This window comes from Chiroxiphia lanceolata, chromosome 2, assembly GCF_009829145.1.
Source record: "Chiroxiphia lanceolata isolate bChiLan1 chromosome 2, bChiLan1.pri, whole genome shotgun sequence".
Classification (NCBI taxonomy): domain Eukaryota; kingdom Metazoa; phylum Chordata; class Aves; order Passeriformes; family Pipridae; genus Chiroxiphia; species Chiroxiphia lanceolata.
In genome coordinates this window covers 2331491-2344985 of record NC_045638.1, presented here as the reverse complement: position 1 = coordinate 2344985, position 13495 = coordinate 2331491, and the positions used below count along the sequence as shown (strand labels likewise).

At 42.1% G+C, this 13495-nt stretch overlaps 1 protein-coding gene across 1 annotated transcript in view; it reads right to left on the bottom strand.

The window, feature by feature from the left end:
• SIM2 (SIM bHLH transcription factor 2) overlaps positions 1 to 13495 on the bottom strand; it is a 57280-nt gene that overhangs the window by 32496 nt on the left and 11289 nt on the right. The window contains 2 exon segments of the mRNA XM_032680540.1: positions 7155 to 7263; positions 13291 to 13380. Coding sequence (XP_032536431.1) covers positions 7155 to 7263; positions 13291 to 13380 — 199 coding nt within the window.

Sequence of the window (13495 nt, the reverse complement as noted above, 5' to 3'; positions counted from 1 at the left end):
GTTTGGGTTGGAAGGGACCTCAAAGATCATCCAGTGCCATGGGCAGGGACACCTTCCACCAGCCCAGGTTGCTCCAAGGCCCGTCCAATCTGGCCTTGGACACTTCCAGGGATCCAGGGGCAGCCACAGCTTCTCTGGGCAACCTGTGCCAGAGCCTCCCCACCCTCACAGGGAAGGATTTCTTCCCAATATCCCATCCAACCCTGCCCTCCTTCAACTTAAAACCATTCCCCCTTGTCCTTTCCCTTGTCCAAAGCCCCTCTCCAGCTTTCCTGGAGCCCCTTTAGGTACTGGAAGAGGCTCTAAGATCTCCCTGGAGCCTTCTCTTCTCCAGGCTGAACAGGAGACAGAATGCCACAACCTGTATCCCTTAATCCTGGATGAGGGTGACACCAACTTCTAAACCAAAAAAGAGGTGAAAACACTGTGGGCACCCAGAGAAAAGATGCTTCCATAGCAGCACACACAGTTTTAAGACAGTCCTCAAGCTGGGAATCCGGGATTGGCCAACAGAAGGGGGTTGGTTTTCCCTGATTTTCCCTTGGTTTTCCCTGGTAATGCTCCAGCTGTGGTAGGAAAGGGATCAGTTCTGCTGTTGGCCTGTCCTAGAGTTCCAAACTTGCACGAACTACCCAGATCTCCTCCCCTTTTAGACAGTTTGTTCTGTGTCCTGATTATATTCAGAAGCCTGGCAGTGCTGCAGAGGGTAAATTGTCTCTGTTACCATTCCTGCCATCCTAACTCAGCCCTTTACTTGCATTTACCCAAATTTTCCCTTTTTCCTGTAAGCGATGCTTCCAAACTTTCCTTGGAGAAAAATCTCAACAGAGCACTAGGCAGAAAGGAAAACAACAGGATTTACAGTGAGACACTCTGCTCTTTTTGGTATATTTTACTCTTTTTATATTAAAATGATGTTTTAGTGCCTTGTCAGCAACCTTCTTTTCCACTTGTGTCCATCAAAAATTCTATTTTCTATGTTCCTCAAGTTTAAAGTAACCCTAACAAACAGTGGCAATAGGATCATGTTAAACCATTATCATTCAGTAATGGTTCTCCCCTAAAATATTTTTAAATTAATGGAAACTAAAATTCCCTGCCAGTGTTTGTCTTTTGCATACGTGCTGCTAGAAAAAAAGAAATTCTTTAAAACTCAGTGTAAAAGAGATGCCAAATTTTCTATTCCTGTCTTTTGATGTCAAACTTTATGTGTGGAGGGAAGAAGCTCTTCCCTGAGAGGAAAAGTGTGGGATTTGCTTCTGGGCTGAGTGAAATGGTGCCCTTAAAGCATCAGCTGGGGTGGAGAAAGCCTGACCTAATGTGTTCCACATTCCTTGTAGAACTCACAGTAGGCTTCTAACTAATCATACAGGAATTATCCAGTTGTTAGCAGACAACTAGAATGTCTGCAGCAACTACCACATTTCTTTTTCCCTTTCCCTGCTCTGGGGAATGTTAATAAACAGCTTTTTAAACACCGTGCCTTGGTGTGAGTCAGCAAAACTTGGGGAGATATAGATGTTTCAGAGGTTTAAAATCTCAGAAAAAGCAATTGAAACCAATAAGAGACACAAAATGCCTGGCTGGAAACACACACTGAAGAGCAGCACAAAATGCTGAAACCTTCTCAGCACTGATTAATTCCTTAAATCCCTCTCAGCATTGTTTAATTCCCTGTCTTGGTAAAGCTGCAAATATCTTTTATTTTACTTGTTTTCTTGCTTGTGTCAGCTGCAATCTCAAGAGATGGATGGTTTGGTGTTACTGCCCTGCTACAGGCCCTCCACTCTGTGCTGTGAACTGTGAGAGAAAATTTCCTGCAGACACAGTGAGTAGAGACAGTTCAGCAGCAAAAATATTTTAAAAGTAACGTCATTTGGGGGCATAAGGTCCTGATTGCACCTCAGCTTGTGTTGGCACATTGTTCCCTCCAAAGGTTGTGCTGGTGGGAGCTGGCTGTGGTCAATAACCCTGGAGGAATCCTCAGCAATCAGTCCCTGATATCCAGCCACTGTTTTGAACACGTTATCGCCTCTGGAGAGGGCACCTGGTAACATCACCTCCAAATCTCTGCCAGCACTGTCCCCTCATCCTGCCAGTACCAAAATGCTGTGCTGCTGAGCTGTGACTACTTAGATTTACTGGCCAGGTGGACATTTAGTTTTAAGCTCCAAGTGAGGTGAGGAAAGGGGTAAACTCCTCCCCTGCCTGCGGGAAGTTCTGGAGCTGCTGTTCTGCTCTGGGCTGGGGTGGCCTCACCTCAAGCCTGGGGGCAGTTTTGGGTGCCACAGTGTAAGATCTAAAGCTCTTAGAGAGTGTCCAAAGGATGGACACAAAGATGGTGAAGGGTTTAGAGGGACTGCAGGAGCAGAGGAGCCCCAGGGCAGAGCTCAGCGGGGGCTGCGGCTCCTCCCGAGGGGCAGCTCCGACCTCTGGGAGCAGGGACAGGACCCAGGGAAGGGCTGGAGCTGGGACAGGGCAGGCTCAGGGTGGATCTCAGCACAAGGTTCTTCCCCCACAGGGTGGTGAGCACTGCCCAGGCTCCCCAGGGCAGTGGGCATGGCCCCAAGGCTGCCAGAGCTCCAGGAGGGTTTGGACAACGCTCTGAGGGACAGGGGGGAGTGTTGGGGTGTCCTGGGCAGGGCCAGGGCTTGGACTGGAGGATCCTGGTGGGTCTCTTCTAACTCAGGATATTCTGGGATTCGATGACTAGGCAGAATTTGGCCTGGCACCACAACCACCACCTAATAGTTCTCCTGCACTCAGGAGGGGAGATCTGCAACATGCACCAAGTCTCTACAGTCAGTCTGAAACATAACTTTGCACTTATCCAGGACTCAAAAACTACTATTGCCCTGTCATATCCTGGGAGAGAGGCCCAGGAATCTTGATACCAGCCTTTACAACAAATACAGGTGCCACAGGGAGTGCAAAACTGAGGTGCAAGCCTTCACAGGTACAAAACCAAGCCAAAGCTCACTACGGTGCTGCAGACCAGCAACACAGTCAGCAATATCTGCAGAGGTGTGAAGAGCCAGAGGAGTCATCTGAGATCTGAGCACAGCCAGGACACATAATTTGGAATTGATATCAAACTATTTTTTCCTCTTTTATTTCTTTCTTTCTCTTTCTGCTAACCCACCCCAGTCAGATATAATGGATTTATTTCGTTACAGCTGGCCTGAAGACTCGCACGTGAGGCGATTCACTGAGCCATATTCTGCTTTTGACACGTATGTGAGGGAGATTATTCCTTTTCTCCCACCCCAGCCACCCTCAGAAAGAGAGTCCAGCTGTTGGCTTCTCTCATAGCAAAGTTCATATTGCTTTACATTTTCGCCCCTGGCCACGCAAGCAAAAAGGCAGCTCAAAGACTTTGTTAAGTCAGAGCTGAAATTCTCCAAAGCCCCCCCAGATCATGGGGCTTATGGCTTTCATTGAGTCATGGCTTGTAGACTTAAAGAAAGGAGCATGAGCTCTTAGTTGTGACCTGGGCAGTACAGGTCATTAAAATTCAGCCTCTTACCCCCGTGCTGAGCTTCTTTTTGCCTGAACTCTGCCTTCTCTAACACACAGCCTTGAGCTGAAGGCATCAAAACTGGAAGAAATCACTGCTTCCCTCAGTGTTTTCTTCTTGTGGTTAATCAGACTCCCAGTTATGAATGAATGCATTATTCCAACTCGAGTTTTTGTGGTTTCAGTGCACGGACATTGCTCCTCGATACGTTTTTACTTCTAAACCAGCCCTTTATTTCCCAGTATTTTTTTTCCCTCGGAAATATGTACACACAGTAATCAAGTCACCTCCCAGTTTTCTTTCTGATAAACCAAACAGATCATGGAATAATTGAATGGTTCGGGTTGGAAGGGACCTTAAAGATCATCCAGTTCCAACCCCCTGCCATGGGCAGGGACACCTTCCACCAGCCCAGGTTGCTCCAAGCCCTGTTCAACCTGGCCTTGGGCACTTCCAGGGATCCAGGAGCAGCCACAGCTTCTCTGGGAAACCTATTCCAGGCCCTCACCATCCTCACAGTTCACCAGCATCCATATTTCCAGAACTTATTACCTTTAATCTTGCTATGAAGTCCCAGCTTCTGGAAGTATGTGATTATTCAAGTCTTTTAGAAAAACAAAATTATGTACCTGCTATATTTGGGGTGTGCCTTGTTCTACCTGAAACATGAGGAAGCCCAGGGCGAACTTAAAATGTAATAATTTAAGAAGGTTTACGCCTTTTAAACTACTATATAATTTTTTCTTACACCAGGCTGAGTTATCTGAAGAAAAACAATGTGACAGGGTTATATAAAGAACTTCCTACTACCTTTGATTTTATGCAGTAATTTGAATTTCCCTGTAAAATAAATAGAGGTCAAATCCAAATTTACAAAGACCATAAAACTGGAGGTCAAAAATTATCTGTACTTGGGGTTATTTAACACCAGTAACAGAATACCACAAAGTGTAGATATGTCTGTTGACATTTGTGATTTTATTCCTCTCAGACAAGATCTTATCCAGCTACAACTGCTGAAATAACACCTGAACTAAACATGTATCTAAATACTCAGGCACTTTATGTGAGCCAAGCTGTAAATTTCTGATATAAAAATCCGTGCCTGCAGTGGAATATTGATTTTACACCTAAGCAATGCCCCAGATTGGAGCAATCTATAATGTAATAAAGTTATAAAAGGAATGTTTTTATTTGACTCGATGATTCAGTCGTGTTTTAGAAGATTAAAAGATACAAAAAGAAACTGAAATGACAAAAAATTCTCTTTAAAAAGTCTGTTTTCCTCCTTTTTTTTTTTTTTAAGAAAATAAAGCCATTTCCACTCAACTGCCCTCTGTCCTAAGTTGTTGGTGGAACTCCATGTTTTACCTAAATATTGAAAATATCTACTCAGATACAGATGGAAGTTACTTCATTCCTACCATTTATTAAATAGGTTTCAGGCCTTCAGTGGATTAAAATAGGAAACCTGATTTGATTTTTGTAGTTTAAAAATTATAGTAGCATTTTGTAGTTTAAAATTATATCTTAAAGATATAATTAAGATTTAAGCTTATATCTCAAGATATATATGTATAAAACACTGCAGAAAAGGGAATTACTGGCACAGGGGAGGTAAAAAAATATAAATATTTGTTCACTTTGTCAATTTTAGAAAGATTTAACTGTAGATTCTGGTTTTTTTTAATACACCCACTCCATGCATTTTATAGGGAAGAGATTTCCATAAAAAATTCCATATTTCCATAAAATAATCCCTGTACAAACCAGGACACAGTTGAATTTCCTTATTTATCTTCTCCAGGTCTAAGAATCCAAATAAGATCCTGTTGTTTGGAGGCTTTTATCAACCTCCTCTGCTACACAAAATTTTATAGCAAATATACCCAAAAGGGATCACAATTCCAAGGGAATTTTTCCTTTAACTTTGCACTAATGAGAAACCAGAGCCTGATTTTGATAACTAACAGCATCTATACAGGGGGAGGAAAAGAAAGGTACAGAGAATTAAGGATATATTTGGAAAGAACAGGAAGAGCTGTGGGATTATTTGCTTTTGGCGTGGAAATTCATTCCAATCAGGCCCTTGTGACTTTAAATCTGTAAAAAATCTCCAATAATAAATTAATATATATGTGTGTATTTTAAGAAAAACAGGTGGTTATCAGCATTGGCAAGACAGTAGGTATAAGAATATCCTACCAGCAATTTTGGATACCAGAAAAACTGCATGAAAATCATGGATTTCACAGGATCAGCAAGGTTGGGAGAGACCTTCAAGATCATCCAGTTCCACCACCAACCCAACACCACCAAAATCACCCCTAAACCATTTATATCAGGGGGTATCTCCGCTGCTTATCAGTAAGGTAGGAAAAAAGGGGAAAAAATCTTATTTTAAAAAATGCCAACATTAAAAAATATCCTGAGCAAACTATGAAATAGTCAAGTAACTATGAAATAGTCAAGCTAGAAGAGGCCCAGAAAAATAAGAGTTTGTTTTCCAAGACCCCCCAAGGGAGTTTGTTTTTCTGGGGTTTTTCTGTTTGTTTGTCTGGGGAGGAAGAAAAGAGGAGGAGGCTGAGGTAATTCTTCCATTAGCACCACTCAGAGCAGTAGATGTGCTTCCAGGCACACCAGCCTTCCCTGAATCCAGAGGGAACGTGGCTCTGCCCTGATGGAATCACAGGAGTCAGAACCAAGCACAGAAAATGCAGAGGCACCAGAACTGTGGGGAAAAAAAATGCCTGATCCTGAATAGAATTGAGGGTGTGAACCCAAAATTCCTCGTGTTTTTAGACTGGGATAAACCATCAGGGTGGGGAGCTCTAAGTGATTCAGCAATTATGAAATACATGGGAAAGCACATTGGTTGGAGCCAGATTATGGTTGATATTTTAAAATTCAAAGAATTTCTCCCAGTGAAACAAAAGCTACTGAAGAAGGTGGTGCAAAGATGAGAATGACTTATTATTATAGTTCTATAGCAGTTAGATATAGTAGTTATTGCACTGAAGTAACAGCACAAAAAGGGTTGTGTCCATATTTATGAGCACAGCCAGGGTGACAGCAAGGCAAGAGAACTTCATTCTCCTGGAGAAAACTCTTTTTAAAATGAGTTTCTAAATCCAAATCTTTTACAAAACCCAGTTCTGCCCTCCCCACGGTGGGGAGCATTATGTCTGGCTTTTTGTCCAAGCTTCAAATTTAACAGTTGTTTCAAAAATATTAAAAACATCCTCCTATTACTGGGGGTTTTTTCCACTAAGACCATGTAGCTTCAGCTGTGCCCAGTTAGGCCAACAGCATTTCTGCAACCTCAGCAGTGATGACAAAACAACAGAGACGAAACGGCCACTGGGCAAAATCTAAAAAGCTGTTTAAAACTGCATGGGCTGCATGGCATGAGAGGCATTATTTAATCTGGGGCAGCTGATTCCTTTCAGTGCAGCAACCCAAAATCCTGCATCGTGGTTTCAGGCTCGTGTTCCTCCTCCTCCTCCCTTTGTGGACATCTTCAAACAGGATAAACACGAACTTAGGGAATCATAGAATGCTTTGGGTTGGAATCAGCAACCTTTTTTTTTTTTTTTTTTTTTTTTACATTTTTCACTTGTGGTTTGATCACAGGTACCTTGCAAGAGGTGAGGATGGAGAGGCTGGTGAGCAGTAAGGACAGCTGTCATCTCATCGTGATCAGAGGGGTGGATGTACTCGTAAATGCTGTTTCCAGTGAGCTCCACCTGTGAGGGGACACGTAACACAAGCAGCTGGTTCATGTTTTTTTTTGTCCTTAAGCAACCCAAGCCCTGCAGCTGGGTGACCACACACCGCTTTTAGAGCAGGAGGTTGATGTATCAAACCCATCTTCCAAATTACACCCGTTAAACTCAATTCATCCCTTCTTCAGCACTAGTTAATATTATTGTGGGAGTTCCTGGTGGTGCTTCAGAGACAGAAGAGCTGCTGTTGGAGAGAGCTGGGAATGAAGTGATAAACTGGAGCAGCTGTAGAAGTGTTTGATCGCCACGAAACGGGGTAAAAACCTCCCGGGACGGCCTTAATGTCCCTCGAGGGGGCAGATGTTTAAAAAATAACGTTTCTCCAGGTTCCCAGAAACCCTCACCTGCGCTCAGCTGGCAGCTGAGCTCTCTGAGCCAAAACCACCCCACTCACACAATCCCTTTGTGCCTTTTCAAAGCCCATCCGCCGCGCTCCATCCGCGGCCGCAGAACGGCAGCCAGGGAATTCTAAAGGCAGACTTCCACGGATTTTCACTGCTCTAAGCAAACATGAGGGGTAAAGACTAGATCTGCCCGAAATATTCCCTCTTCTCCCTCGAACTTTGCTGGGGCAGGGATGGATTTCTGCCTTTCCCACCTAAGAGCTGTCGCACACTCGATCAAACGAGCGGCGGGCGCGTCCTCTCCGCCGACTCCTGTTTGCCACGTCTAAAACCCACCCACAAAAGTCTCCAGATAGATGCAGTAATTGATTTAAGGAGCCAACCAATACTTTGAGCCTGTGTTTTAAATTAGTGTCAGGCTGCCCAATTGTTCTGAGTGGCCTGATGTGCCTTGGGCCCCCAAGATCAGAGACAGCTGAGAGGTGAAGTAATTTAACCCATTATTCTGAGCCAATCCTGCTGCTTTGCTGAGATGTGTGAGTTGCCTTTTCTTCGGAATAAATGAAGTTGTCTGCCCCACAAAGCAATCTTTTTCTGAAAATGTTTCTCATCCTTCCATTTTCTGCATTATTCATGGAATGTCTCTTCCCAGGACTATGCAAACTAACTTTTTTTTATTCCCCACTGCTCCTTTCCAACAGCTCCTCCCTGCAAAAACAAAAACATCAACTCTGATTTGATGTTCTAACCAGACTAAAGCTTCACTGAGCAAGGGGGAAAAAAAAGGGGAAAGGAAAGAGAAAGGAAAGAGAAAAAGAAAGAGAAAAGAAAGATAAAAGAAGAAAGAAAGAGAAAAGAGAAAAGGAAAGAGAGAAAAAGGAAGAGAAAAAGAAAAGGGAGAAAGAAAAGAAAGAAAGAGAGAAAGTAGAAAGAAGAAAGGAAAGAAAGAAAGGGGAAAAAAAAGACCAGCAAGAGGGAAGAGAGAGAGAAGAATAAAGAAAGAAAAAGAAAGAAGAAGGAGGATAAAAGCCAAGAACGAAAGGAAAACCCCAAAGAAGGAAAGAAGGAAAGAAAGAAGAAAGAAAGAAGAAAGAAGAAAGAAAGAAAGAAAGAAAGAAAGAAAGAAAGAGGAAGGAGGGAGAGGGGAAGGGGAAAGAAAAGAGGGAAAAGGATATTATCTATGTGCTCCATTTATAATTTTCTCTAAAAGTTCTCCTTAAAAAGCCTGGCTGCCCTTTTCAGGACAGAAACATGTGGGGGACTTGTTACAGTGACAACCCATATCGAGTTTTAGTGACAGGGGAGGAAGGAGAACACACACATCTCACTGTGAATCATTCTTGGCAATGCTTCTCTTTCTTTATAATTACAAGGGGGAAAATATACTGCAAAAGGCCATTCTTTAACCTACAGACACGTTAAAAAATTCGAATAATTCTTAGGGTGATGGACACTTCACTGGTCAAAGCATGAAAAAAAATACCATTAAAAAAATGCACAGCTGAGGTTGGTGTTTAAACCAAAGGGAGCATCACTTACGACCCTGCTCTTATCATTTTATCTTCGGCTGATAGTGATTTTTCTTCTGAATGTTTTACCCTTGAAATTAAAACCCTTCTGTCGAAGAGAATTTACCTTCCAAAAAGCAAAAATTCGTGGGTGGCTCTGTCTAAACAATCTCTCCCTTCAATATAAAGACTTTTTTTACCCGAAAAACCACCAATCAACCTGACCAGACGCATCAACCGCAGCCAACCCAAAAGATCCTGTTGCATCTCTGCTGTTACCAACTATAATCACGACCACACCAACTCTTAGAAACTGTAACTCACGGGCATCTCTTGCTTTCCCCCAAAATCATCACCTAATTTGAAAAGGAATCCTCACGGGATTCGAAGGTCGCGGTTTTATCCGAAAGCGTAATTTATATCCCGGGATAATTTCATATTCAAAATTCGAACCCGGAACGTTTCGTCGGAGTAAACGACCGTTTTTTCCTCGTTGCACACACAGAGGAATATTTTTGGCTCGAGGGGAGTGTTTGGAACCCCCGGGAGGGGGGGGGGAAACCAGCGGGAGGCGAAACGTTCGACGCCCGAAACCCAAAATTGACCGTAAAAAAATCGCGAGTGGAAACACAAAAAGCCACCAGCGAGGAGATGGGGGGGGGGTGGGCGGGGAGGAGGGGGACCGTGTGAGAGTCGAATAACCCAAATATGGATCCATAATTTGGAAACTCACCACAGGCTCCCGCTCTGCAAGAGCACGTTTCAGGCCGTTTTAAAGCCTGCGGTGAAACGCTGAGAACTTTACCAAAAAAAAAAAAATATAAATACACAAATTATATGGTTCGATTCATAAACCTTCTCAAAACCCATGCCTTGGGCTTATTAAACCTTGATGCAGCTTTTTAATGTCTGTAAATACCTGCTTACTACCAAATATCACCATTTCCTACTAAGAGGGTTTTTATGTGTAACTCAGCTGCACTTCTTTTTTTTTCCTGCCCAGGAATGATCCATAATAAACAGAGAGGACTAAGTGGGTGGATTCTAGAGCAAATAATTACATGTTTTGCCTTTCATATAGTGATTTGATGGAGGTAAAACAAACCCCTGGAAAAGTTCAGATGTTTGTGGTTAAATATTTCGAGATTTATCAAAAAGGCAAAGATAAGCTTGGCTCCCTCATGGGTCCAGAAAATGGGTGGAATAAACTCCAGACCTTCAAAATAAAATAAAATAAAAATACATCGTTCACCATCGTTTCCTAAGAGGATTTTCCTCTCCATTTTGTGTCTTTGGACTCTAAGGGGAAAAAATATTTGGGGAATTTGAGTCCTAGTTGTTATCCATGGAAAAAAAGAGGCAAGGAATTGGCTGCCTCAACCATCACAAAGTCAGTTCATCACTGGTCTGAGGCCAACTGGAATTAGATGGAGGAGGGGGGGTCCTAATCATCAGTATTTACGATATTTACTGTTACACTCGAGGGCAAATCAAAATCCAAAGCCACAAGCTAAGTGGCAGGCCCCCCAAAATGAAGACGTAGGTTTTTCAGAAATCCTGTTTCTGATCATCTGCAGGCAGAAAACTGAGCAAGGTCCTGCTGTGAAACAATCCTCAGTGTTGTTTTGAAAGGTATAACCAGTTTCACCACACCAGCCAGCGAAGCTCTAGTTTTTCAGAAACTCTTAATTTCTCTCCCCTGGAGAAAAAAAATTCAAGATCAACCAGAAGATAAAGGCGGCTGTCACAGGCCTCCAAAAATATCCTGCAAAAATATTTTGAAATGGCCTCTTTTATTTGTTTTGAATATACATATATTTTAAACGAATTGCAATTTAACTGGAAATCAGATGTGTGGACTAGTTAATTGTCAAATTATTCAATAAAAAGGCCTCTCTGTGCCCACTCTAAAAGATTTTCTACAATCACCATCACTCTGCTCTCAGCTTGTATTGGCTGGAGCTCTGTAAGAGCACTTGTTGAAAATACAGTGTGGGATTATAACTCGCAGAATTTACTTCTCCCTGACCAATCTCATTCTTGTTGATGTCAGTGGCAAAATTCCCAGTGATTTCCAGAGGAGCAGGAACAAGAACTCATTTAGAGCCCTGGGAAGCTTGCAGGAATATCCCAGTGTTAATGTATTCATATCCTAGTGAGTTAATATTAATGTTAATGCTACTTAGAGCAAAATTATCCCCTCAAAAATAGAATATTGACACACAGCAAGAACAGATTAGATGATAAATCAGTATGAGGAAAGAGGAGGGAGGGGGAATCACTGCCTTTTTTAGCTGAGGGGGTCCTATTTATATAAATAAAATCCTGTGCCCTGTGAAATTTTGTGTTTTGAGAGTCTAAAACATGCCCTTAAATTTCACATCCCTCAATCCTTCCAAGGATGCAGCTCATTTATTTACAAATGCCAAACTTTCAAGGATGCAGCTCGTTTGTTTATAAGTGTCTACTAAAGGGAAAGGTTTGGGATTTTGCTCGTTAAACTGGAACTTCCAAGAGCAACGTGACCGAATCCTCCAGTTTTCCTCTTGGAACTGAGGGGTTACGGATATTTCCATGCCCGTGGAATCCAGTCAGTGCAGATGGCCAGGAGGGATAAACAGGACCAAAGCCTGTGTGATGCTCTCAGTCCTCCCTCCTTGAGTGTGGCAAAGTCTCTTTAGTGTCCCACTGACCCCATAGTTCTTTAATTTCACTGGATCACGGGATAATTCTGAGCCCCACGAGATCTGATGACTTGATATTCCCCCGAAGGAAAGAACTGAGGAAGTTTCCTCCTCACATTTTTAAAGCTGGCATGAAAAAAAAAAAAAAGCACCTACACTGACTATTTATTTTCAAAACTACTTTTTCTGAAGATGTTAGAGAAAAGGGAACTCAGAAGTGGTGTTTATGAGTTTATATATTTGCTTTTTCTCGCTCTTCAGAGTTCTATTTTCTCTCCCGGCTACTAATTCAAATATCACGGTTGTAAACACGCATTCAAAGAGCTCCACATTTTTTCAATTAAAAATATTAGTTACTACCAAGGTTAAGCACACATATAATCCCCACCAGTCAAGCCCCCTCCCTGTTTATTGAAATAACCACAGGGCATATTCCCCAGGTATCTTCAGAACATCCTGCTCTCCCTCACCTTCATCTCCTCATTCTTCTTCCCTCTTCTATTTAGTCTTTATTTCACCCTGCTTAACTCTGATGAGTGTTTGACACACTGAATTTGTGATGAAACACTTCTGTTTCTTGCAAGTCTCATGCAGGGCCGGGTGAAATTAATTGGGGATTTTTCTGTTGGCTTTCAGCAAGCTTTGGGTCAGGTGCTACCAAGGAATTTCTGTAATACATTTACAGACAAAGGTATGGAAACTTGCCTTCTGCAATAAATTCGGGCTCTTTGCCCTTGTGCCTATCCCAAGAAGGCCAAAAAAAAAAAAAAAAAGAAAAAAATTAGAAATGTCCATCTAAGAAAAAAAAAAACAATAAAAAACCCCTTATGCTCCTTGTGCAGAACAGTAGTAAACCAAGTTTTATGAGTTCTATCACGACCATATAAAACGCTTTACTGAAAAGACCACTGAGCTGGAAAAACTCAGGCAAAACTACCCTGAATTCCATGTGAACACTCATAAATCTGCCCCCCTTTTTCTTTCCTTTTTTTTTTTTTTATTTTTTTTTCTTTTTCCTAAAGCACATTTACCATAAAACTCGTGTTCCACATCAGATTTCCTCTCCATTTCATAGCGAGCCTCGATATCTTACACAATCTAAAACTCACAGACTCGAGTTCTGAGCTTTATTTCAGAGTGATTGAGTTACCACGCAGGCAGGAGGCTTGGGTTTCAAGCCCTGTATAGATCTGCAATTTGCAATATCATATTATTTATTGCCCTCCTTAAAAGGTAATGAGGAGTAAAATACAATGAACAAGAGAAGATATAAAGACAGTCATGATGTGGCTGTGAGGAAAGGGAGCTTGGATATTTTACTAAGGGCACTTTCAGAGGAAAAAAGTCAAACCTTGAAATACCCCTAAAAAAAAATGATATTATATAATGGCAAGATACCAGTGCTAGGTTCAAAATTTTTATTTAACATCTGATTTAACACATCACTCGTACCTGAGACAAGCCAAGATGCACAGATGCTGTTTCAGAGATGTACATTATTTTGCCATCTGATGCTACCACGAAAACAAAGCCATCCAAAGTCTGAAATAAAGGGAAAGGTGGAGGGTAAGAGACAAGCACTCTGGTTAAAGCATTTCCAGCAAAAATAAAAGAAAACAAAAGGAAGATTTCCATCAGGAGCAGCAAAATGAAAGGA